This window comes from Pelodiscus sinensis, chromosome 3 (assembly GCF_049634645.1).
Source record: "Pelodiscus sinensis isolate JC-2024 chromosome 3, ASM4963464v1, whole genome shotgun sequence".
In the NCBI taxonomy this organism is placed as follows: domain Eukaryota; kingdom Metazoa; phylum Chordata; order Testudines; family Trionychidae; genus Pelodiscus; species Pelodiscus sinensis.
Window position 1 is genome coordinate 199,482,299 of NC_134713.1, and position 26,153 is coordinate 199,508,451.

General features: G+C 53.1%; 1 protein-coding gene across 1 annotated transcript in view; it reads left to right on the top strand.

Annotated features, from left to right (window-relative positions):
* Positions 1 to 4,773: 4,773 nt before the first annotated feature.
* FBLN7 (fibulin 7) overlaps positions 4,774 to 26,153 on the top strand; it is a 42,927-nt gene continuing 21,547 nt past the window's right edge. The window contains exons 1-2 of the mRNA XM_075925892.1: positions 4,774 to 5,878; positions 19,041 to 19,200. Of these exons, the coding sequence (XP_075782007.1) occupies positions 5,804 to 5,878; positions 19,041 to 19,200 (235 nt within the window). The 5' untranslated portion in view covers positions 4,774 to 5,803. The remainder of the gene's footprint in view (positions 5,879 to 19,040; positions 19,201 to 26,153) is intronic.

Below are 26,153 nucleotides of genomic sequence, written 5' to 3' on the forward strand. Positions count from 1 at the left end.
CAGCGCCAGCTTTGTGGGTTCTTAGCCCCGCAGCTGAGCGGCTCGGGCCAGGCCTGAGAGATAGCAATGGACTGGCCCAGGGATGGAGTTAGCCATGTCCCGAGAGCACCCCCTGCTGGACTGGCTCAGACAGCGCAGCCAGGCGTTTGCCTAGCTCGCTGGGTCCCAGACCTTTCGGCATCACGCCCCCTTTTTGATTTTTGAGAAACCCTCACACGTCCCCTCCCCCAAAATAGCAGCAAAACTTGTTGAGCAAAAAAAGGAGCTGACCAGGTCCGAGCGGTGCGTGTTCCAGCGGACGCCCGGGCCAGGAAAACACGGTATTTTCTGAATTTTTTTACTGGATGGACCAGGCTCTTTCTTGTGGGGGGGAGAGGGGAGATTGACGGTGGGGGGCTGGGTTGCCTCGTGCCCCCCCCCCCGGAATTTCTTCACTCCCCCCAGTTTGGGAACCTCTGGCCTAGCCCTTCTCCGGTTCAGTGCGGGGGAAGCCTGGTCCCTCCTGCCTCACTCCTGCATGCCCTGCCGTTGATCTCACTGGCCTTCCAAGAGCCGCCGGCATGTTGCCACACAGCCGGGCCCAGTTCTCCCCTGCAGAAAACTGGAGTCAGCCCGGGCCAGGCGAGCAGCCGCAGCCCTGCTGCAAGCAGCTGTCCCTGCCTGACCCACCTCTTCCGCTGCTGCCCTGCGAGACCAGCATGGAGAGCGCCCCATGGGGTGCAGGCTACCCAGCCTCCAGAGCCGCTCAGCCTGCCGGCCACTGAGCGGGGCTGCCCAGCCTGCCCACGGGGCCTGCTAGTCATTCCTCATTTAACACGATAGATGCGTTTCTGAAAATGTTCGTGCTGAGCGAAAACGTGCCATGCGGGGTCAATTTTCCCATTAAAAATAATGGAAAAGGTGGGGGTTGCATTACAGGTGGTGATGGCAAAGTCAATTTTTTGTTGGTGCTGCGTTGTCAATGTCACCATTCGATATCTCGCAACATAAGTCGTCACGGTTTGTTAAAACACAAAGATAAGCCCGGAGGAGCGCTGTGCTCACGTGTATTCACCCGCTCGTGCGTATTACCACTGTTTTCACCAGCTCATACTGCTGCGCGAAGTAGTCCGCCACTTGATTATTTTCGTGTTATTTCGGGGACAGCCGTGTTATTTGAAAAACGTTCCCTAAAAACAATCTTGCTATTGTGAAAACGTGTGAAGCAGGCTCGTGTTAAACGAGTAAGGACTGTACCTGGGAACAGCCCTTTGCACGCACGGCTGGTGCGTGGTCTGAGCAGTGAGCCCTTTATGCCTAGGTATGGCAGCAAGAGCCTCACCTGGGGCTAAGGACAGAAAATCCAGGGGGGTGTGACCAGGAGATAAACCCTGGTCCGGCAGGTGTGAACATGCAGCCAGATGCTCCGTTGGTCCCTCCCCTGGTGCACCTGGACTGGCAGGAAGCCCAGAATGGCCAAGAACCTGTCTGGAAGCCTTACTGGAGGCGGGGGCCCGGGGGCCTGTAGCTCACCTTTGGTGGACTTTGGTAAAGGACTCCGGGATCCCACTAGGGTCTGGACTCTGCCCGGTGGCCTGGCTGCATGGCCACAGGACAGTAGGAGAAACTGAAGCACAGCTGGTCCAACGTGACTTCTGGCCACCGCAGGGCATGTTGCAATAGCAACTTTGCTACGGCAGGGAGGAAGCGTCCAGGAGCCATCTGCTTCTCCCCCATTGGGGGAACGTGCCAGATGCAGGGCCCAAAGGCACCGGACTGGCAGAGGCTTTCTGCTGGGATGCTGCCGCTGAGAGGGAAGGGTCCAGGCAGTGAGGACGTGGCCTGTCACAATGGGCCCATTTGAACTTGTCCAGCAAAGGAAAAAACGGTGATTCGGGGACGCTTCGGGGATAATACCGTTTTCCGTGTCCTGTAAAGCACCTGGCCCAGCGTCTGGGAAGACGGATGCTCCCTGGTGTTTCTTTCCTGAAAATCTCTCCCAGCTAGACAGCACCTTCCAGAGAATCTGGCTCAGGTGAGCTCAGAGGGCGCAGATGAAACCGGCCCATGGTGCTTTTCCTTACGGCCCTGCCACACCAGCTCCAGAAAACGGCAGGGGAGTGGGTCCTCCAAGCTGCCTAGAGAGGCTGCGTGGGACACAACCAATCAAAAAGAGGCTGCGGGGAGTTACCTCCCAAGGGGAGCCTACCGCCCCATCTTGTCACTGCCCATCGAGGCTGGCACCAGGACTTGATTATTTAACCCGTACGTGGGGGTGGTGCCAAAAGGCCCCCTCGGCGGCCGTGCATGGCATGGGCCCTGTACCAGCCCGTGAGCAGTGTTGGCTCTTGCCCCAAAGAGCTTCTGTTCCCATGTTTGGGTTCCCACCAGCCCGCTCTGTAGGACTCTCGCATTTCCATATGGTCAGTAGATGGCACCAGAACCCCGCAGACGTTTAGCTGCCGGTAGAACTCTGTCGGGAAACGTCTGGCCAGGCGCTGGACTGTCTGGGGGACAGGTGCTGGGGGAGCCGCTGCACCGCATGGCTTGACGTGGTTTCCATCAAAGACAGGGTTCGCCGTTTGGTTCGGTGGCTGTCAGCGCCCCCAGCCTGCACTCTCTGGGCTGGGCCCATAGGTTTGATCCTTCTGCCCGTGAATGGATTGGGAGACCTACCTGGCCCACAGCACAGAGCCCCTGCTGGGACATGCTGCAGGCTTTAGAGGCGGCGTCTAGCACAGGAAGGTCGGGTCGTACCGCCTTGGAGGGCAACGGATGCTCTGACCGTCCTTGGCCAAAGAGGAAAAACCCTTCGGGCAGATTCTCCACTGTCCAGTCACAAAAGAAAACAAGATTCAAGGCAAAAATATTAAAACTTCCCACGGGCACATCTAAGTTCAATGCTGATTGTGCCCACCTGGACATCAGGGTCAGCTCCCAGGAACAAGGGCTGCAGGATCAAGCCCTTTGGCGGGACCATGGCTCATGGGCTACTCCAGTGGGAATGCCCTCGGGTCGCTGCTCGAATTGCCACATCTCTGCGCTGTGTAATCCCGCTGGCCGGCAGCACGTGCGGAGCCGCACAGGTGAGAAAGGAACGACTCCTGCGCTGAGCTAGACATTCGACACGGCCCGTGAAAACAGCCAAGGCCGGGCCGTTCAACCGCTGTTTCATTTGCAGGCCCCTAAAGTGTTGCATGGGCAGCGCACCCTTTGGGAAATCTTAGCACGGTCTGCCGCCAGAGGCTGGAAACCACGGTACTGGGATAACAGCCTCACGGCTCCCCTAGATGTCGTCTGCAGCACTGGCGGGGTCTGTGAGCCACGAGGTATAAGCCTCAGGGCAGGCGGGGGGAAACAAACGCCGCTAGCCGAACGCCCGCGATTGGCGCACGATGCAAGGGGCCGTCGCTGGTTTTTAATTAGCGAGGGTGGAGAGGCAAGCAGAGGAGCCCTAGGAAAGGTGGAGCACAGACTACTGATGCGGGTAAACCCCTCCATCTCTCTCCTGTGGCAAAGCTCCCCCACCTCCTCCTTTTGTTGGGTTAGAGCATCACTCTCTGGGGGAGGAAAAGAGAGGCTGAGAAGAGCAGCTAGCGACATAGCCACCCAGAGACCTAGAGCGTAAGGCCCCCAGCTCACACGGTTTGACTCCTGTACGTCCCAGGCCGCCAGCACCACCCAGCGTGAAAGCCAACGCAGCCGTGTGGTGCTCAGGCCCATTCCCAGCGTTGTGGCTCCTCTCTGGGTTCCCTTCCCTTGAAAGCTGCAGCTCTGAAGGGCTGGAAGAGATTGTGAAGAGGCGGCGTGACCTGGCCGGCTGACTGTCAGCTTTCACCTGAAACATGATGGCCCTGATCCTGGGGGCTGGCTGCTGTCTGTCTTTGCATGGTTCTGATGGTGCTCCGACCCCCGCGGCAATTTAAACTATTAACCACGTGGCTGCTACCTAATGCTCAAATCCTCCAGCTTCTAGGCTTCCTGGGGAGTGTTGGATGTCAGGGAGGGCAAAGAGTCCTGCCTGCACCAGCTGGGTGGGAGATTTTTTGATTATGGGGAAGGAAAGAGTTCAATCAAAAGACCAATTAAACAGACCTGAGACCCTGGGCTGAACAAAGGCAGGTTCCACAAATCTCCCAGCTCAGAAAAATGTGGAGGCAGAAAAAAGTTTGGAAATCATTGAAAGGCTTTGTTTTGATCCCTTTGTGCCAAGCGTTCTGGCTGTCCAGGCTCAGCGTGACTTTTGGTTTAGAAATGTGAGCAAATTAGATTAAAAAAAACCCCCAATCAGAATGAAACATTTTGATTGACCCAAACCAGACAAAAGTCAGATGTTTGGTTTGTTTTGTTTATTTCCAAATCCCTTTGAAGGTTTTTCCTCAGCTGAGGTTGGGGGGAAATTTTTGCTCTGCACAAAACTCAGGGACCAAGAAAACTCTCGTGGCCAGTCCGACTGTGCCCGCGTTTCTGGTGCTGCCATTTCTCTCGGTATTTGTCATTGCTTTGTCCCGTGTAGTCTCAGAGGTGGGATTTCCCCCATGCTCCAAGGGAGGCGACATCACACCTAACGCAGCTCTGCTTCCCTTTGCTTAACGTCCGCCCCCCACATCCCTCCGGGGCCGGGGATGGGAGGGGAGTCTGGGTGGGAAAGGAGGGGGCTGGAAGCCACTAAGGCAGGGTTTCCTAACCTATGGGTTGGGACCCAAATATAGGTCGCAATTACATTTCAAAAGGGTCGCCAAGTGTCTCCCCAGGTGGCCCCCTCCCCCCATTTTTGAATTGCCTTGGGTCACTGTCTGCCTGAATTGTCAAAATGGGTCCCCATCTGGCAGAGGTTGGGAAGCGCTGCACCAAGGGAAGGGGCGAAGGTGGCACTGCTATTACTCAGCCAGCCGTGCCCCCCACGCCCAGGGCAACGCGTGGGCCTGGGCAGCGTGAAGGTGGGCGGAGGGTAGAAGTTCCCCACGGAGGGGGCTGGAGCAGAGCGTCTGAGGACGGCGCAGGCCAAGAGGCCGCGTGCCAGCGGCGAGTGGGGCGCGGGGGTCACCGTGTCCCGCGCCGGGGCTGGGCTGTTGGGCGCAGGTCGGACGGCGAGGGGACCCTTGCAAGAGGGTTCTGGGCTTCAGCTGCTGGGTTTGCATTACGAGACCCGGCCCAACTGGGAAGGATCTCTCGGGCTGAGCACACCCTGGCGTCCTGGCTCTCTCTGGCCCACGGCCCTGTCCCGCCCGGGGCCCGCAGGCGTCAGTGGGCGCTGGAGGCAGAGGGGTGGTGACGTGCACCTCGAGCCCTCGGAGGCCGGGCGAGGGCAGGACACTCTCCACCCGGATTCTCCTCTCTCCGGGGGCCGCCAGCCCACGCGGTGGCTCGGCAGCAGCAGGACGCAAGGCCACTGGAAGTCGACCCCAGGGGAGACCTGCCGGGGCAGCACAGCCCCACCGCCCCTAGCAGGCAAACGGGAGGAGTCTCCCCCCCTCTGGCCGCTGCCCAGGGGGTCCAAGGAGAGCTCCACTTGCCCGGCGGTTCTCCCCCAGACTGCTAGGGGCCGGCCGGCCGCCGCTCCCTGGAGTGGGAGGGAGCAGCCAGCCCCCCGCGGGCAGCCCCCCGCGGCAAGGCGTGGGGCTGCCAGCTCCGGCAGGCAGCAGCCGGGCAGACCGCGGAGCCAGCCGGCAGGCGAGGACCTGAGGAGCAGCCCGGGCGGTGCGGGCGAGCGGGAGCCGGCTGCCCCTCCGCTGCATTCCAGACATTCCCGGGGACTCTCCCGCAGGCTCCGGGCGGGAAGCGCGTTCGCAGCCCGCGGGGACCTGCCCGTCCGACCCGCACCATGGTGTCCGGCTTCCAGTGCAGCCTCCTGCTGGCCCTGTGCTGCGCGGCGGGCCAGGGATCGCCAGCCTCCCAGGTAAGGCTCCGGCTCCGGCCCCGGCTCCGGCCACCCTCCGCGCCCGGCCAGGGATCGCCAGCCTCCCAGGTAAGGCTCCGGCTCCGGCTCCGTCCACCCTCCGCGCCCGGCCAGGGATCGCCAGCCTCCCAGGTAAGGCTCCGGCTCCGGCTCCGGCCACCCCTCCGCGCCCGGCCAGGGATCGCCAGCCTCCCAGGTAAGGCTCCGGCTCCGGCTCCGGCTCCGGCTCCGTCCACCCTCCGCGCCCGGCCAGGGATCGCCAGCCTCCCAGGTAAGGCTCCGGCTCCGGCTCCGGCTCCGTCAACCCTCCGCGCCCGGCCAGGGATCGCCAGCCTCCCAGGTAAGGCTCCGGCTCCGGCTCCGGCTCCGTCCACCCTCCGCGCCCGGCCAGGGATCGCCAGCCTCCCAGGTAAGGCTCCGGCTCCGGCTCCGTCCACCCTCCGCGCCCGGCCAGGGATCGCCAGCCTCCCAGGTAAGGCTCCGGCTCCGGCTCCGTCCACCCTCCGCGCCCGGCCAGGGATCGCCAGCCTCCCAGGTGAGCCGCCGGCTCCATCTCCAGCGCAGAGCGCGGCCGGCGCCTGCCTCTTGCCCCCAGAGCCCCCCGAGGCTCTGCCCGGCCTCGCCCACGTGGGAAAGAGGAAACAATGGGGGGGGGGGTTACAGGCAGTTCCTGGACGCCCCGTGCCCGGAGCCGGCGAGCGCTCACCAGCTGTCTCCCCCGAGCTCGCCAATGACACTTGCGCGCTCGCAGAAAATTGCCCCGTGGCCCAGCGCAGGGCGCCCCGAGCCGGCTTTGGGGGGCTCGCCAGCCTGGCCGCCTCGTGGGCTCCCGGGATTCCTTTGGACCCGTCCTGCGAGGAAACTTCCTGGGCCGTGACTCTACCTGTCCCCTGGCGCTGACATCTTTCCCTTCCAAAGGCAAGGTCACCCTCCAATCCATATTCGTGGCCATACAGGTGCTGGGGGCTTCATCATGTCGCCCTGCATCCTTCTCAAGCCCTTCTGGTCACACACAGGCTGTGTCTACGCTGCAGGGTTTTTTCAAAAAAAGTCGCCTTTTTCCGAAAAAACGTCACCTGTGTCTAGACGACGGCCGCGTTCTTTCAAAATTAAATCGAAAGAACCCGGCTTTTCTTTCGATGGCGGTACTCCTCATTTCACGAGGAAGAACGCCTTTTTTCAAAAGTGCTCTTTCGAAAAAAGGTGCTATAATGCAAACTGTGCTTTTTCGAAAGAGCATCTGGACTGCCTGGGTGCTCTCTTTCGAAAAAGCAGCTTGCTTTTTCAAAAGTACTGATTGTCGTCTAGACGCTCTTTTTCGAAAGACGCTTTTTCGAAAGTATCTTTCAAAAAAGCCTCTTTTGAAAGAGACTTGCAGTCCAGATGTAGCCACAGTCTAAGCCAGGGGTTCCCAACCTGGGGTACACGTACCCCCAGGGGGTATGAGAAGCTTGTCAAGGGGGTATAGGGAATATTTGGTAAATAACTAGATTATCCTAATTGAAATATTCCCAAAGTAGTCGTGTGAGTGACAAAAGTTGTGGATTCTAGTCTAGAATTTATTTCCTTTCCTATTGAATAGGGGGTATGGGAAGGTTTACTAAAAGCCAAGGGGGAACGGAGACCAAAAAAGGCTGAGAACCCCTGGTCTAAGCTATTGCACAGTTTGGACTTCTTTCCTGGGCAAAATGATCATCTTTTCAGCTTTTCCTTCCTCTATAACCTGCCTCACAGCAAAACACAGCCGGGGTTTGGATCCTTGCACTGATGTAACCTAAGTATTTGAACTCTGCCGTCCTATGACAATCCAGTGACTGTCATGCAGTTTATAGTGATCAGGAGACTCACAAGGGGGATGCGCAAAGCTTTTCTCACCTTACAATGGCATCGTTAATACTTAGGTCTTTCAGTTCCATACTGAATATAATGCACGTGCTTCATCGCTTTGACAAACTGTGCTGACCGGTTAGGGACCAAGACTAGAACCAGTTTTCGGAGAGCATTCTATGGTTTATGATGTTTATTAGGGGTAGCGTAAGCTAGCTGCAGTATTTCTGGCTATTCACGTTTAAAATAGCCTTTTAACAAAGAACTTATTTTAAAAGTAAGCAACATGCCAGGAACAAGGAGCAGTCCCGTGCACCTTAGGGTGCATCTACACTGCTCCCATAGGTCGAAATAAGAGACGCAATTTGAGCTATGCACATTGCATATCTTATTTCGATCTGATTTAAAATAGCTTATTTTGAAAGTTGGTGCTGTCTACACAGCAGCACATTTTGAAATAGAGCGCTATTCTGACAAGTCCCTTAGCCCTTGTGGAATGAGAGTTACAGGGATGCAAGAACAGCGCGCCCGTTATTTCAAAATCCATTGCCAAATAACAGGAATGTTTAAAGATGTGGAATAACTATTTCAGGGTACTTCCAGTCTCCCGAAATAGTCCCGCTGTCTAGACGTAGCCTTAGAGACTAACCAAAATATATAGAATCATGAGCTTTTGTGGGCAAAACGCACTTCTCAGACATCTCCAGTTCATCTGAGGAAGTGGGTTATGCCCATGAAAGCTCATGACTCTATACATGTATTTTGGTTCATCCCTAAGGGCACGTCTACACTAGGAAATTTTGAAATAACTAAATTTGAAATAAAAAACAGGACTGTGTAGCACTTTAAAGACTAACAAAATGGTTTGTTAGATGATGAGCTTTCATGGGCCAGACCCACTTCCTCAGATCAAATAGTGGAAGAAAATAGTCACAACCATATATACCAAAGGATACAATTTAAAAAAAATGAACACATATGAAAAGAACAAATCAAATTTCAGAACAGAAGGGGGATGGAAGGAGGGAGGTAAATGTCTGTGAGCTAATGATATTAGAGGTGATAATTGGGGAAGCTATCTTTGTAATGGGTAAGATAATTAGCATCTCTATTCAAATTTGAGTGTAAAGTGTCGAATTTAAGCATGAATGATAGTTCAGAGGATTCTCTTTCAAGTGAAGTCTTAAAAGGTCTTTGAAGCAGGATGCAGGTAATTAAGTCATTGAGACAATGTCCTTTCTGGTTGGAATGGCAAGAAACTGTTTTTCTTTGTGATCCTGTCTAATATCTGTTTTGTGGGCATTGATCCTTTGGCGAAGTGTCTGAGACGTTTGTCCAATGTACATAGCAGATGGACACTTTCGGCACATGGTGGCATAAATTATATTTCTGGATGCGCAAGAATATGTGTTCTTGATCTTATAACTCACTTGGTTGGGTCCGATAATGGTATCAGCAGAGTGAATATGTGGACAAAGCTGGCAACGGGGTTTGTTGCAAGGGAACGTACCAGGGTTGGTATTAGTGTGGTATGTCCTGTGGTTGTTGGTAAGAATCATCTTGAGGTTAGGTGGTTGTCTATAGGAGACTATGGGTCTGTCCCCCAGAGCCTCTCGGAGTTTAGTATCCTGTTCCAGTATAGGCTGTAGTTTATTGATAATGTGCTGGACAGCTTTAAGTTGCGAAATAGCACATCCCCCATACGGGGGAGCTCAGAATGAGTCCGAGGCAGGCTCTGTTATTGTGACACGCTACCTCGACTTAGAGCCCCAGGAAACTCTGGGGAGTCATTAGTTCAAATTGCTCCAATTACATGGAGCCCGGGGCACTCAGAGCAGCCCCCAGTCCTCCACTGACCCAGGCTCCATGCGGCGCTGCCGCTTTGGAGTGTATAAGAGCCCCAGCAGGCACTCGCGTACATTTCAAAGGTGGAACACCGCTGCTGCGCTCCTGCCCCCTCCCAGGGAGCTGGAGCTGGGGGGAACTGACTTTTAAGCCAGCTCCCCCCAGCACCCCTCTTCCCCCCCGTGCTGCCCCTGTCAGAAAGACTAGTTGACTAGTGTGTCACTATCCGACAAGCTTTGCTATTCGTTAGTGGCTTACATCCCTAGCCTGGACCCACTGAGAGGCCCTGTGCCCAAAGACCTAGGGCGTGGCAGGAGGTTCAAAGGCCCTTGGTCCTGTGCAGCTTCGTGGCTGGAGGAAGGGTCTGGTGCCGCATGGGCGCAGCCAGCTCCCCTCAGACACGCCCCTGTCGCCTGCCTGACAAATACAAACCGGAGCCAGGGCCGGGGCAGAATTACAGCCACGCGGGCGGCCCGAGCGCATCCGTGACGAGGCGTGTCGGGGAGACGTGAACACGCCCAGGCTGCACCAACTGCGGTGGGGGGCAGGTGCCCCTGCTATGGAAATACTGGAGGATGGGGGGGCATGCATGGTCGTCCCCCCCAATGCCCCTGCCTGCATGGGTGGGGAGCAGAGGCAAGAGCTGGACCTGAAGGGGGGCTGGAGCGGCTGCAGTGGTGCACGTAGTCGGGGTGGGAAGTAGGGAAGAAACCCCCAACCCTGGGACAGCAAGGGGGAGAACTGTGGGTAGGTGTCAGCACACAGGGTGCCAGCTGCCGAGCTGGGGGGCCAGTGCCTGAGTCACTCCCCCACCTCCCCTCCTTTCCCTGCCCTCCCCTATTCACAGGGGACTTTTGCCCCCTGCCCAGAGCCCCCTGGCAACAGAGAGGCTCTTGGCTCCAGGAGCACCCCAGGAGCAGGAGGCTAGAAAAGGGGCCGGAATTGAGTCTCGGAACAAAGTCGTTGGGCCCAGAGGTGGTTGGTGGTCGCGCTCGGGAGGTGCAGCGCCCCCCGGTGCCCCTGCCAAACAATGAATTGCCAAACGGGGTGCTTCCTCGTGTCCCCTCCCTGTTCCTCTGAGTGGCCTTCCCGCGCCCCTTCCCCTTGCAGGCACCAGTCGCCCTGGTTTGGGGTTCGATGGCGTCTCTGAGGCTTGGAATCTAAATCCGGGCAGGCTCCTTCGGAGGGATTTACTGTCGCTCAGCCAGAAGGCAGGGACTCCAGGCAGGGCTCTGGTGTGAAACTCCCTGCCCTGTGCGAGGCAGGAGGCGGGACGGGGCGATCGCTGTGGCTCCGTCTGGCCGTGGAGTCTCTGCAAACTTCTTGCTGACTGGCCCCCAGGCGGTGTCCACGGGGCCCAGCTGCCTGTGTTTGTCAGGGAGCCCGGTGAGCGCCTGGAGGCAGGCGGCTGTGTTTGCACGCCAGCCAGTGTGAACTTTCCCACCAGGGTGTGCAGCATTGTCCACATTCCTGGAACCCCCCTGTCCAATGGCTCCGGGCTGCACGCTGGCAGCCAGCCCCATGTCCTAGCAGCTTTTGCTTGTGGTCCCTGGGAGCCTCTAGGAAGTATTGGTGGGGTAGATGCATGGGAAAGTCCTTCAGGCATGGTCTGTGCGCTGTTATCTGTGAGTAGAGCTGGCCAAAACCCAGGAGCGAACGCCCGTCCCCCCAAACATCAGCCCTGCTTTCGGTCACCGTGCGGAGGGTGAAATGTTCGGTTCTTAGCCCTGCCGGGCCCCCTTGGATCTAGCTGGGCACCTCGTCTCGGGCATGCAGCCCTCTGTGTTATGCACCTGAACGTTGGTTCTTCCCTTCTCACAGAGAGGTGGGGGGACCACACCCGTCTGGCTGGTGCCGCTTGTCCGGCTCCGAGGCCACACGGGTGAGCTTTCAAACGACTGAAGGGCTGGACTCGCGTCAGTCAGCTCGGCAGCGTGACAGGAGATCGGTTCCCCCGCCCCTTCCCCTGCATGGCCTCCCCAGACCTTGGGTCTTGACCCTCAGGGTCAGGAGGGACTGTATGCCCCGTGCTCAACCCTCCCCCAAGAGCAGATGGGCAAGGAGTGGAGGCGTGCGTGGAGCATTGGCACATAGAAATTCCCTGCTAGTAAGGGCCAGTAGCAAACCCCTGTGCCCTGTCCCACACACAGCGCCCGGCAGAAATCCGTAATCTAGGCTGAAAGGCAACACGCCATCGGGGGAAGGAAGGAGCCAGGGCCACTTCCCTCCCTGCTGTGGCTCTGGGCAAACAGCACTGCCCCAGAGCAGCCGACGCGCAGGGGCATCAGTTGGGAGGGGGTCGCAGGAAGGAAAGGGGGAGCAGAGCTGGAGACAAGGGAAGGTCCCTTATTAATTGCAACCGTATTAGCAGCTTTTTGGACACCAACAATGGCTGCTTGGAAAGTCAGAGTAACTGGAGCCACGTCACAAGGGGGCGAGGAAAAGGCTTGTGGGCGTGGCCAGATGTCCCCCAGAGTGAGGCTTGAGGGCGTGGCCAGATGTCCCCCCAGAGTGAGGTTTGTGGGCGTGGCCAGATGTCCCCCAGAGTGAGGCTTGTGGGCGTGGCCAGATGTCCCCCCAGAGTGAGGTTTGTGGGCGTGGCCAGATGTCCCCCAGAGTGAGGCTTGTGGGCGTGGCCAGATGTCCCCAGAGTGAGGCTTGTGGGCGTGGCCAGATGTCCCCCACAGCAGGTCGGTTGTGTTCAGTCGTTGATGCGCCGTCCCTCTGACTGTGCTGCTGCCAGTGTGTAACAGGATTGAGTGCGACGTGCTGGCTCGCTGAAATACCCTCGCAAAGCTGTACAGCGATTGAAGAGGGGGAGTGACCTGGCTCGGGGAGGAAGGAGAGACTAGTGGTCGGAGCACTGGATGGGGAGCCCAGGATCCTGGCTGTGACTCCCGTCTGTCCGTCACTCGCACCTTTGGTCCTGCTGTTGAACGTGGCCATGCCGTAACTTGCCCGTTGTGGGCCGAGGGAGAAGATGCCCAGCTGCACGTGAACATCGGTGCCTTGTACCACCCCCTCCAGACGTGCACAGGGTCCCTTTGCTTATTTAACGACCTCGCACGTCGGCTCCAGTCACCCCCTCTCTCCCAAGGCACAAGAACGAAGCCGGGTTTTATCATGGCACTTGCTAGGCACAGGTCTCCGAGAGCTGGGCTCTGCCTGGGCTCCAGCCATTGGGGCGCATGAGGGCAGGGATGGGGCCAGCCAACGAGCCCCAGCTAGCTGACCCATCGGGGTGTGCGCGCCCCCACCCTGCTTGGGTGGGGAGGGGGCCTTTGGCCACAGAAGCTCTTCTGGTCCTTGCATTGCAACAGGGCACCAGAGTGTAACCGGAGCGGAAGCAGGAATCCAGGTTCCACCCCCCGCCCCTGAGAGGCCGCCCCGTTCCCCACACTTCCTTGATCGCTGCACCGGCGTCTTGTCCGGAGAACCTCGCTCTCTGTGACGAAGAAGCCTCTTGAATGAATGAAACAAACTTTCCAGGCCGGATTCAATGGCATGTTGGAATGGCGCCCACCACTGTTCCTTGTGCTCGTCAGCGACTAACGAACGGGCCCTTGGCAGGGATGAGCTGCAGTTGCTGCCCGCACGCTGATGATAAAATTCCCCTGCAGTCAGGGGATCGTGCTGAAAGGTTGCTCCGAGGTTTCAGGACCATTCCCTGGTTTTCCCTGTTCCAACTGAAATGAAGTCGGGCTGTTGCCCACGGAGTGGCCGTGCGTCGGCGGCAGAACGAGTCACCCAGCCAGGCTGACCGTACGAGAGACCCCGGCAAACAGAGCAGCCGTCCGGAGAAGTCTGGGGCCCTGGCTGCAAGTACTGGCAGCTACATGAGAGCGTGTTGCACGGCGAGCGCCGGGCTGACGGGGAATTCTCAGCCACCCTCTGCTGGGCGCCGGGCCCGGCGACGCCGAAACGGAAGGGAAGAGGGCGCCTGCTGGGAGTTAGACAGAGGAAGGTTTAACTGGACACTGCAGCAGCCCCCCGCCGTTAATCGGTTAAACAATGTGTGTAACTGGTTAGCTAATTAAACAGGATTTTACATCCCTCGTCTGAGTCTCCGAGCTCTGTGCCCAAGACTCTTCCCGCCAGCCCTCTCCGGGGCACTGCTTAGCCCCTGGACTTCAGCCTGGCCTTGGCTCCTCCGTTTGCCCGTGTCTGGCCAGACTACACCACCCGCCTGCCTGATTCCTTCCCATGGCACGATTCCCCACTCAGGCGGGCTCGTGCCACTCACTCCTCGCTCTGACTCCACTGGGGAACGTGTCTTTCCCATTCTTTCCAGCTGTGGCCGGCTCTCTGCCGCAGTCCTGGCCCACAGGAGCCCAGCCATGCTGCCCTTTCCAGCCATCTGCTGGCCTCACTGGGACTCCACCAGAGGCCTCGGCCAGTTCCTGCCCTTCCCAAGCTTGGGCCAGTGGCCTTTTTGCTCTGCGGGCCCTGCAGACAGGGTGACATGAGACAGATCCTGCTGTACAAGTCACCCTTTGGCCCAGCCGTAGGTGCTGGGGACTGGCAGCCAGGTTTCCTGTGGCAGGAGAAATCATCGACACGGAGTCGGGGGAAGTTCTTGGTGTAATTTCGCCTACCAGTCCCTGAACAGAGCTGGTCACAAATGGCATGCAGGCCAGGCCCTTTTCCAGGGAGCTCAGAGAAACCCCAGTGCCTGGCTCCCAGCACGGAACCCCACCCCAAGAACTGCCTCTAATTAGTAAAATGAACGCGGAGAACAAAATCCCCTTGCTGACTGCAGCAGCTTCCCCCAGGAATCTGCCCCACAGTGCGGGGCCATTGACAAGGGCCATTTCCCAGTGGAACGGAAGGTGTTTATTTATGCTGGGGACTAAGTTTTGGTGAGAGGCAGAGCTGCAGAATTGCCTCCTTGGTTCCAGCTTGCTTTTTGGTTGCAAGTGCATTCTGCTGCGTGCTGTCACGAGGACTCACACCTCCCGGGTGAATCAGTCCCTCCGGCTTTGAACCAGAACTATTCGCTTTCAGGCATAAATCTTGCAAGTGTTCCTGGCACTCTCCGAAAGCACAGGACATCTGGTTTCCTCTTATTTTGCAAAACCGAAGTGGAATACAGCGCTGGTTCCAAAAGGACTTCACATGAGCGATGGAATCCCTCCCAGCATTTCCAAAGTAATCGCAGCCCTGCCTGTCACACTCAGCGCTGAGTTATTCTCTCACAAGTAGTTCACAGGAAGCCGTTCTTGAAGTAAGAATGTATTTATTAGGATGAAGGGCTCCAGAGTCTGGTCACATGAAAAGCCAGATCTGCAGAAAGTTTGATCTGCACTGGACAGATCTTACAAAGACTGTCCCATCAAAACCATTGGAAGGCTTGTCTGGAAGCCACATTCAGCCCGAATCCGTAGCCAGATATAACCCTGAGCCCCCATGCTGGGCTCAGCAGGAATACATTTAATCCAGGCGAATCCTAGTAAAACTCATTTCTTGCAGTTCACGCAGATTTTACCAAGAACAGGGAATGCAATGTACTGGGAGGGTTGATTTCAGTGCTTACCCCTTGTGATCCGAGGGCAGTGCTAACCAACAAGGACCAAAATACTGGAAAAGGCAGAAAAATGTGCATGACGTCCAGCTACAGCGGGGAGACTTTGTGTTCAGCTTTGTGCACATGTGGAAATAACTCGCCTGCCACCGAGATTCCTGATCAGTAATACGGGATCTCAGTCTGTCTCCTTAAACGCTCATTTTGAGATTTTTTTCCCACGGTAATAACCCCACCAGGAGAGATGGTTTAGCAAATCAGAGGCTAGCAGAAGGGGGTTGGGCCTTGCAGAGTGAAACAGCATCACAAGGGATTGCGCAACAACCAGTAAAACACAGAATGGCTTCTTTTGGGGCGGGCCATGTCTTTTTACAACCTTGACGTGCTGTATGTGCTGGAAACGAGTTCTCTGAGACAGGAAATTTCCCCTTGGAATGCTCGTTTTCAGTCACCAGGTTGATTTATGGGTCGCGCCCGTGCAGAGCATCTCCGTGGAATGGCACGGGTGGGTCTGGGATCTGCGGATGAAAAGTGCTCGGGAAGAGTGGGGCGGGGTGACCCTGTAGCCGTTGCCTGTGATGAGTACCTGCGGCCGCGTTCCCAGGGTAACGACAGTACTCAGCGAGCATTGCTGTGCCTCAGTATTCTGGTTGCCGTTGCTGCGAGTCAGAGCGGGGGAAGAGACAAGGTAATTCCCGTATTTGGAGGGCCCTGTCCCCTCCCATCCAGCAGCTGTTGATTGGCACTGGAGTGGTTTTCGCCTTCTCTGCAGACGTTAGGTGATGGAAGCCGTCCTGTGTGCGTAAGGGGATTGCTAGTGCCCCTGCTACCCAACATCCTGCTTTGTTGTTGGCCCTTTGCACTCCCAGGAACCAGACGCTGAGCGCTCCCGCTGACTCCAGTGCCTCAGCACCCGTCGGAATTTGGCCTATTGCCATTTGTTGACAGAGGGTACTAAGCGCTAGACCCAGGTGGCTGATATTCTTGTGGTCTGTACCCTGGAGCAACAATCTAGAACCTCCAGGGCCCCCCACCATGACTGGAGAGGTGCACACGGGCCTCTTCGCCTTGAATGGTCCCTTGAAATATGTGTTGTCTCCTCAGCTAAACAGCCTGCCTTGCCTCATACGCAGTTGTCATCACGAAATACATTGCCCAGACCTGAAAGAGAGTTCTGTGGAAGCCAGCAGCTTTCCGCAGAAGTTGGTCTCATAAAAGATATTACCTCACCCTCTGGTCTGTCTCTCGTGCCCTGGGACCAAGACGGCTACCACAAGGCTGCACAGGACTCAGACAAGGCCCTCACGCAGGAAAGGTAGGGCTGCTCTTTGTCCTTGGAAAAACACTCTCACCGGCTGAGTTCCAGGTGCCCAGAAGGCCAGGTGGCGCAGCAGGCCATGTGCACTTTCGGGAGCCTGTTTGCCTGGGCTGAAGAGCTGACATAAGAGGGCAGGCTGAAATGGATTCAGGGGACACGGCCCATCTTCTCAAACCACCGTAGAATCTGGCCGGATGAGCAGTCTCTGCCGAGCAGCATGGGCGGGGCCGCTGTGTGGGCAGAAGCTGACCTAGTCTCTACCTGTTTGATTTGGCCTCAGCAAATGCAACTGGTGAGAACCAAATACACCACTTGAACTTTGTGTGTATTGGGGGAGGTCTGTATTCCAACTCTAGCTCGTTCACCCTCCCCTTTTATACGGTAACCAGAAAACGACCCATGTGACTGGAGCAAGCTCATCCAGGGTGACTAGCCCCTCCCCCTGCCCACCTCCTCACCATTCACCTGCATACGACTGTGATAATTGTCTACAAATATGCCTTGAAATGGCCATTTTCAAACTAAGAGCTCCCCGCTCATCTCTTATCCCTGCACAATCTAGCTACACGGTAGGCATGGAGAGTGGCGGGTATAGGGTAGAATTGTGGCTAACGTGTGTTTAAACCAGGCATCCCTGGGGAGTTGGGAAGCAGGTCTGCCTCCACACAGAAATGCGCATTTGGTACCCTGACCAGACGATCTTCAAGCCCAGACAACGAATTTCCTGGGTAAGCAGTAAATCAATAGGGCCATCCAGGCAGCAGGGGAAGGGGATGGCAGGAAACAGAGCACCTTGTATTTGAGCAAACAGGAGGGGAGGATGAAAGAGTTTCCTTCACTACCAGCCTTCATGTCCCCTTCCTCACAGCCTGAATAGACTTCACTTTGCGGGGTCACACTCAGAAGAATCCACTTTAAGGTTCACTGGGTATAAAGACGGGGGAGAGTCTGAACTGCATGGGATAAGCAACTGAGTCGTCTGATTGTATGCAAGATTACAGTATTAGAAGTCTATGGGGCGGGGTCTTCTGAAAGCTGATGACACCCCGGCGATGAATATCATTGTGAAAGGTGCACGAGCATTCTGAGGAAATATGGGTACTTAATGATGTGGTCTTTTTAAAGTCTGTGGCCAAACCAGGAGGAACCAGGTTCCTTCCCAGACAGGAGGGGGGGAAAACTACTTACCTGTCTTCTACGTAAATGAACCATGATGGAATCAAGACCACGGAAGCTGTTTCCAGACCAAGGGGTGGGAGGAAGGAAAGAAAAGCACAAAGTCACCTTGCCTCTTGGAACAAAGTCCCTGAACTTTAGAAGATCTAAGCAGAGACAGAAGCCCTCTTTGGCACCCACCACTAGACAGCCACTAGGGAACAGAGCTCTTGCGAGCTGAGAAAGATGAGTTCTTCGACCCTGGGGCCGTGGGGGAGTGGTTTGAAGTCTCTGGAAACTGAATGTAGTTGAGAAACCATCATGAAGCACATCTGCACCTTGCTGGTTTTGTTGATGTTAGATGCCTGGTTTCATGCTGCTTTGCCTGCAACGCGTATCCAATTTTATTCTTTTTATGTGGAATCCCTTAACCTCTGTCCTATGGTTAGCACATTTGTGGTACAGCCGCTCCCCGACTTACGAACAAGTTACGGACCAACACTTGGTCCGTAACTCGAAGTGTTCGTAACTCAGGTCCCATAGAGTTACATGGCGACCGCGCTGTTCGTAAGCGCAGATTGCCGTTTGTAACTCGGATCTGCATTTACGACCACTTTGGTAGTAAGTGCAGGTGGTCGTAAGTGGAGGTGGTCGTAACTCGGGGAGCGGCTGTATTTTTGTACTATAAACCAACTCAGTGCTGCCTTTAAATTGAAGGGTGTCTTTACCCCCCTTCGGTTAGCAAGCTGTGACGTGCTTTTGTGTCCTTAGAGGAACACACAAAGCTTACCAATTTTTTGAGCTGCCCAGGTGAGGACTGGACATTGCAGAACACATGGTTTGGGGAACATTTGGGACGGGGAGTGTGTTGGGGTCACCTGGCTTGTTGTAACCCAGGCTGGTGAAAGCCAGAGCAGGCTTGTGGGGGTGTATGCAGGCAGCTGGGGTCAGAGGTGCTGGACCAGGGCTGTGGCTGTCCCAAACTCCCTGGGTGTGACCTGCAAGAGCCCATGCTGGGAGATACAGCAGCCAAGCATTGTGAGGCCTCCAGGGGTGCATGGCAGGAGATGACACAGCCTCTCACAGGTCTGGCTTGCTTCCCTGAACTGTCCCAGCCAGGGTCTGGCTTTTCTGCTATCTCGTTCTATCAGTTGGATTTGATCCACCTGGCAGTTGTCTTTGCTTAGGAAGGGCTCCAGCAAAGGGCGGACTGGTGGTCTGGTGCCCGAGGGTCCCATGCCTAAGTGCCTGGCACTTGCTGGTGCAGATCCACTGACTTGGTCTTTCTGAGGGACTGAACTTCACCCGATTCTCCTTGTTTTTAAATAAACCGGGGTGACACATAGCGTGTGAGCAGGGGAAGCGGCCGCTGAGCGAGCGACTTTCTAGCTCTGCTTCCTGAGCTGTCCCTCAGCTAAAAGGACCTAGCGCGCGGGCGGGCGTGCAGGCGAAGTACTTGCTCAGCGCTGACACATCCCTCTCTCTCTCTTTCACAGAGCTGTCTCAACAAACAGCAACTCCTGGCCGCCATCCGCCAAATGCAGCAGTTCTTAAAGGGGCAGGAAACGCGGTTTGCAGAGGGAGTGCGTGTCATGAAGAACCGGCTGATAACGCTACAGAACTCGGTCACGAAAGCCGCCCCGGACCCACAACCTGGTAAAAACCCACCCGTGGCCTTTCAGCAATGAGAGCAGCCATAGAACATCTGGCTGAGTGTACAACAGGCCGCTTCCCCCTTGGCAGGCACAACGAGGGCCTGTATCCTGCTGCCCACCATGCCACGCTGGACTGCCAGGGCATAGGGGAGCTGTTGCCTCTCTCTCTTCCCCACCCTCCACTTGAACAGAAGGGGGATGTGTGTCCCACCCAAATGGCTCCCTACATTGTGGGACAGCCTCAGTGCACCCTTTCTCCCCATCCCAGTGCCTCCATCTCCTCCCATGGTTATACACGGCACTTTGCACGCGCATCAGTGGATAAGAGATCTTCTTGTTCAGTGTGACATGCTCTTCCCACCCGTCCCGCTCCAGCCTTAGTAACTATCTGACCCTAGGTACTCAGAGCACTCACTCGCTACAACCTCTTTCCGGTGTCTCTCCCGGGGCACTGCTCGCACTCCATATGCAGTGGAAACGCGTCACAACAAAGAAGCCTCTCTGCGGTCTATAACAATACTCGGTGTCCTCAGCACACGATGGGTCGAAACGTTTTGTGTGGAAAACAATGGCAAGGGAGAGCTTTGCTTCTCCTGCACGGTTTGCAGTGTCATGACAGGGCAGAAACCGAGAGGGGTCAGGTGAAAGGTGTAGAAGCATCTTAAGAGTCCTGCTGAAATGTCAGAGTCTTTTGAGCCCTCCCACCTCGTTATTACTTAACTCTCCCATGTCTGTGGAGAGGAAAGTAGTTTCCTATTGACTTTCAAGTTTCCCAGACTTTCAAGTTCCTCAGGAAGAGAAGCAGAGATAACATTTCTCAATTGCTTAAATGACTGCTTCTTGGAGCAGCTGGTGCAGGAACCCACAAGGGGAGAGGCAATTCTCGATTTAGTCCTGAGTGGAGCGCAGGATCAGATCCAGGATATAACCGTTACAGGACCGCTTGGGAATAGTGACCATAATATAATAACATTCAACATTCCTGTGGTGGGAAGAACACCTCAGCAGTCCAGCACCCTGGCATTTCATTTTAAAAAGTGGAATTACACAAAAATGAGGAGGTTAGTTAAACAGAAATTAAAAGGCACAGTGACTAGAGCCAAATCCCTGAAAGCTGCATGGAAACTTTGTTAAAGACACCATAATAGAGGCCCAACTTAAATGTATACCCCAAATTAAAAAACATAGCAAGAGACCTAAAAAAGAGTCACTGTGGCTTAACCACCATGTAAAAGAAGCAGTGAGGGACAAAAAGATATCTTTTAAGAAGTGGAAGTCCAATCCTAGTGAGATAAATAGAAAAGAACATAAACACTGTCAAATCAAGTGTAAAAATGTAATAAGAAAAGCGAAAAAAGATTTTGAGGAACAGCTAGCCAAAAACTCAAAAAGAAATAACAAAATGTTTTTTAAGTACATTAGAAGCAGGAAGCCTGCTAAAAAATCTGTGGGTCCCCTAGATGATCAAGCTATAAAAGGAGCAATCAAGGACGATAAAGCCATTGCGGAGAAACTAAATGATTTCTTTACTTCAGTCTTCACGGCTGAGGACGCTGGGGAGATTCCTGAATCTGCACCGTCCTTTGTGGGTGATGAATCTGAGGAACTGTCCCAGATTGAAGTGTCATTAGAGGAGGTTTTGGAACAAATAGAAAAACTTAATGTTAACAAATCTCCGGGACCGGATGGCATTCATCCAAGGGTTCTAAAAGAACTCAAATGGGAAATTGCTGAGCTAATATCTGTGGTTTGTAACCTATCCTTTAAATCGGCTTCCATACCTAATGACTGGAAGGTAGCCAACGTGACACCAATATATAAAAAGGGCTCTAGAGGCGATCCTGGCAATTACAGACCGGTAAGTCTAACTTCAGTGCCGGGCAAATTAGTCGAAACAATAGTAAAGAATAAAATTATGAAGCATGTAGAAGAACATAATTTGTTGGACAAAAGTCAACATGGTTTCTGTAAGGGGAAATCCTGTTCTACTAATCTGTTAGAATTCTTTGAAGGGGTTAACAAACATGCAGATAAGGGGGATCCAGTAGATATAGTATACTTGGATTTCCAGAAAGCCTTTGACAAGGTCCCTCACCAAAGGCTCTTGTGTAAATTACATGGCCATGGGATAAGAGGGAAGGTCCTTTCATGGATTGAGAACTGGTTAAAAGACAGGAAACAAAGGGTAGGAATAAATGGTAAATTTTCAGATTGGAAAGGGGTAACTAGTGGTGTACCCCAAGGGTCAGTCCTGGGACCAATCCTTTTCAACTTATTCATAAATGATCTGGAGAAAGGGGTACGCAGTGAGGTAGTAAAGTTTGCAGATGATACAAAACTGTTTAGGATAGTCAAGACAGAAGCAGACTGTGAGGGACTCCAAGAAGATCTCACCAAACTGAGTGATTGGGCAACAAAATGGCAAATGAAATTTAATGTGGATAAGTGTAAAGTAATGCACATCGGGAAAAATAACCCCAACTATACGTACAGTATGATGGGGGCTAATTTGGCTACGACAAATCAGGAAAGAGATCTTGGAGTTATTGTGGACAGTTCTCTGAAAACTTCCACACAGTGTGCAGCGGCGGTCAAAAAGGCAAATAGGATGCTAGGAATTATTAGGAAAGGGATAGAAAATAAGACCCTGTATAAAACTACGGTACGCCCACATCTTGAATACTGTGTACAGATGTGGTCTCCTCACCTCAAAAAAGACATTTTTGCCTTGGAAAGGGTTCAGAAAAGGGCAACTAAAATGATTAGGGGTTTGGAACGGGTCCCATATGAGGAGAGGTTAAAGCGACTGGGATTTTCAGTTTAGAAAAGAGGAGACTGAGGGGGATATGATAGAGGTCTATAAAATCATGAGTGGTGTGGAGAGGGCAGATAAAGAAAAGTTATTTATTAGTTCCCTAAATAGAAGGACTAGAGGACACCAAATGAAATTAATGGGGAGCAGGTTTAAAACTAATAAAAGAAAGTTCTTCTTCACACAGTGTGTAGTCAACCTGTGGAACTCCTTGCCAGAGGAGGCTGTGAAGGCTAGGACTATAATAGAGTTTAAAGAGAAGCTAGATAATTTCCTGGAGGTTAGGTCCATAAAAGGCTATTAGCCAGGGGATAAAATGGTGTCCTTGGCCTCTGTCTGTCAGAGGCTGGAGAGGGATGGCAGGAGACAAATCGCTTGATCGTTGTCTTCAGTCCACCCTCTCTGGGGCACCTGGTGCTGGCCACTGTCAGTAGACAGGATACTGGGCTAGATGGACCTTTGGTCTGACCCAGTACGGCCGTTCTTATGTTCTTATGTTTTACATTGCTGGTGTGCAAAATGAGAAAGGTAATAGAGGCATTTTAAACAGAGGGCTAGGGGAAAGCCAATAGGCAGGTAAGAGGCACCAGTTTGTCCTGAGAGCTCCCTAGGGGAGGAGTTATTAAAAGGGATCCTTAATATCCCAGTGAAGAGGAGAGGCTAGAAGATGATTCAGTACGCTTAGGAGATACAGATGAATGAAAAAGAGTCCGACTGAATTACATCACAGGAAGGCAGACGGTTAAACACGGATACTTAAGTCCTTATATACAAATGCTAGCCATGTAAATACAAAGACGGGTAACATGAGAGTGCCTCATATTAAATGAGCCTATTGATGTTGCAGGCATCTTGGTGGAAAAATTGATAATCAGTGGGACATGATATTACCAGGGTACAAAATATATATTGACAGAGTAGGACATGCAGGTGGGAGAGAGGCATTATATGTGAAACAAAGCATCTTAGAGTAACTCAAACGGTACCATAGACTCTCTACGGAGAGAAATTTCACGCTTGAACAATAAGAGCAAAGCAGGAATAAATCACTGACCACCTACCCAATGTGATGATGGTGATGGTGAAATGCTCAGGGAGAGAGGGACAAAACCTGAAAACCCAATAATAATGGGAGCTTTCAATTATCCCCATGTTGCCACAGGGTGGGACGCAGAGATACAATTTCCAGCCGTCATTAAATAACTGCTTCCTGGATCGTTTTGTCCTGTTCCCCACAAGGAGAGAGGCAATTCTTGGTTTAGTCCTAAGTGGTGCATAGGATCATGTCCAAGAGATGAATGTAGCTGAATGGCTTGATAATCGCAGACATCATGTAATTTAATACAACATCCTTGTAGGGTGGAAAATACCCAAGAACCCCACCGCAGGAGCATTTAACTTCGAAAAGGGAACGATACAAAAATGAGGAAGTGAGTTAAACAGAAATTAAAAGGAAGCCTCCCAAAAGTGGCATGCCTAAAAGCTTCATGGAAACTATTCCGAAACACCATCACAGAGACTTGAACAACGTGTCATTTGTAAAAATAAAATAAAAATAAAGCAGGATCAAAAAAGTCATCAAAGCTAAACAGCAGAGGAAAACTCAGAGGCAAACAAGTATCCTCTAAAATTTGGAAGTCAAATAGAAGGAAGCACGAACCCTGGCAAGGCAACTGTAAAATATAAAAGCTTCAGAGGAGGACCCGGGTTAGTCTGTAACTGGAAAAACTTAAAAAACAACAAATAGTCTAGCAGCACCTTAGAGACTAATAAAACATGTACATGGGATCATGTGCTTTCATGAGCACAACCCACTTTTTCAGATGAATGAAGTTATTAAAGGTTTTGTTTCTAATGGCATGTCTAGACTACGGGTTTTTTTCGAAAGGAGATATCCAAATTCTGTGCTAATTTGCATATCTTCTTCCAATCACTTTTTCGAAAGCAGGTTTTTCGAAAGTGAAAGTAGTCTGGACGCGGTTTTTTCAGGAAGAAACCCTTTTTCCAAAAAACCCACTCTTCCTTAAAAAAAGGAGATTTACACAGTTTTTTGAAAAAGGGTTTTTTTCTGAAAAAAAGCATCCAGAGTACTTTCACTTTTGAAAAACCCACTTTCGAAAAAGCAATCGGAAGAAGATATGCAAAGTAGCGCCAAATTTGCATATCTCCTTGGGGGGGTGGGGAGGGGGATGTAGTTGGTGCCCTTAATAAAGAGCAGAGGTGAGGGAGAGAAGGAAAAAGAAGGGGGAAAAGGGAGAAGAATAGTCAATTGGAGTGTCCATGCTAAAGCGGATAGAGAGGGAACTAAGTGTTCTCAAGTCCCCATTGTTTGTTTTTTTATGTCATTAGGATGTGGAATGTAGCCAGCCATCCGCCCAATGGCTTTGTCCATACCTCTGTGGAAGGAATCAGACCTGTAAATGAAGTTGAGCTCTGAGGCCTCCCTGTGAAATTGGCCTGAAACAATACAGTGACTTCAAGATCCATTAATTAGTGCCCGGGCGAGTTAAAATGTTCCCCAACAGGTTTCTGCTTTGTGTCCATTCATTCGTTCTCGTAGTGACTGTCCAGTTTGGCCAATGTACATGGCAGAGGGGCATGGCTGGCATTGCTGGCATAGATCACGTTGGTGGATGTGCAGTTATATGAGCCTCTGATGTGGTGGTTTATGTGGTTAGGTCCTGTGACGGTAGTTATCGTTATGCAGGTCAAAAAAGAATCTGAATTTGTGTCTTTTCTGGTAACAACAACCTTTTGTAAATGCATCAAAAGCAAGCCTGCCCGGTAGTCCGTGGGACCACTGGTGGTAAATAGCAGGACCTCCTAGGGATCTGGATCAGGACTGGAGCCGTTCACCATATTCACAGATGATCTGGAAGAAGAGGTCAATTGTCAGGTGGCAAAGTGTGCAGATAATTGAAAATGATTCAAGTTAAAGAGTTGCGAAGGCATCTCACTAAACTGGGTGACAGGGCAACCAAGTGGCAGAGTGGTTCAATGTCGATACACACAAAGTAATGCACATCCTTAGTATAGTTATCCACGTGAATATTCCCCTCTATACATACAAAATGACGGGGACTAATCTAGCTATTACCACTAAGCAGAGAGGTCTTGGAGACCTTATGAATCATTCCCTAAAAACATCCATTCAGGGTGCAGAAGCAGTCAGGAAAGCTTGTTAGGAAGGGGGCAAATAATAAAATGGATGTTATTTCAAATGCATCTTCCAGTTTACTTGGTCTGGTTTAGATAATGTCCCCTTGCGTATTCGTGCCGGGCAATGTTTTCTTACAGTTTAACTGAGAAGGCATTTGGTCTGTTGGCTTTTAGGGAGTCATTTGTAAACCATGCCCTATGCATTTTATAATTCCTCCTCCCGGTTTTTAATTGACCTTTGCTTTCGGTTAGTAGCCTCGTGTCACAATCCAGAGCGGTAGCATTCAGTGAGCAACAACAATAACTTCATTGGTCCTGCTAATTTGTGAACGTCACACAGTCTCATCTGCCAACACTTTATGTTGAGCGCGGCATATGAGCAGCTCTTTCTCTTGCTCTCTCGCGCGCTCTCTCTCTTTTTCCTTCTTTCTTTAACTCCTGTGACAACAGTGACCATGGAGTTTTGTGAAGGACAGTCCCAAAATCCTGCCCCATCTCTCTGCTGTAGAGACCTCTCCTATGACTAGCGCTCTAGGAGTCTTTCTGGGAATAGCTACTACTGCGCCCATGAGACGGGACTGGATGTGACCCTGCTCCCGGATGGTCACCCCGGAGCTTCTGCATCAAAATCTCTTTTGCCTACAAAGCAACCGTGCGCACAGAACAAAGGCTCCGACCACAGCATTTGCAGGAGAGATGTGATCTGTACTTGTGTAAGCCAGAGGCACTGGGAAAGGCGAGTGACGTCTGCTCTACAGCCCTAGCTAAGAGCCAGTTGGCTTTAGGCTCCTCCTGATGACCCGGGCCCGTCAGCTCCACACTCGTACGGTCCAGGTGTGGGCACTTTACGAACTCAGCCGACAAGCCACTTGAACTCTTCCAGGAGCCCTTCCAGTGAGCTCCTGAGCAAGTCCAACATAGCACTAATTCTGATCTTCCAAGGGGCCCGATCCAGATCTCCTGGATGTCCATGGAAAGTCCAC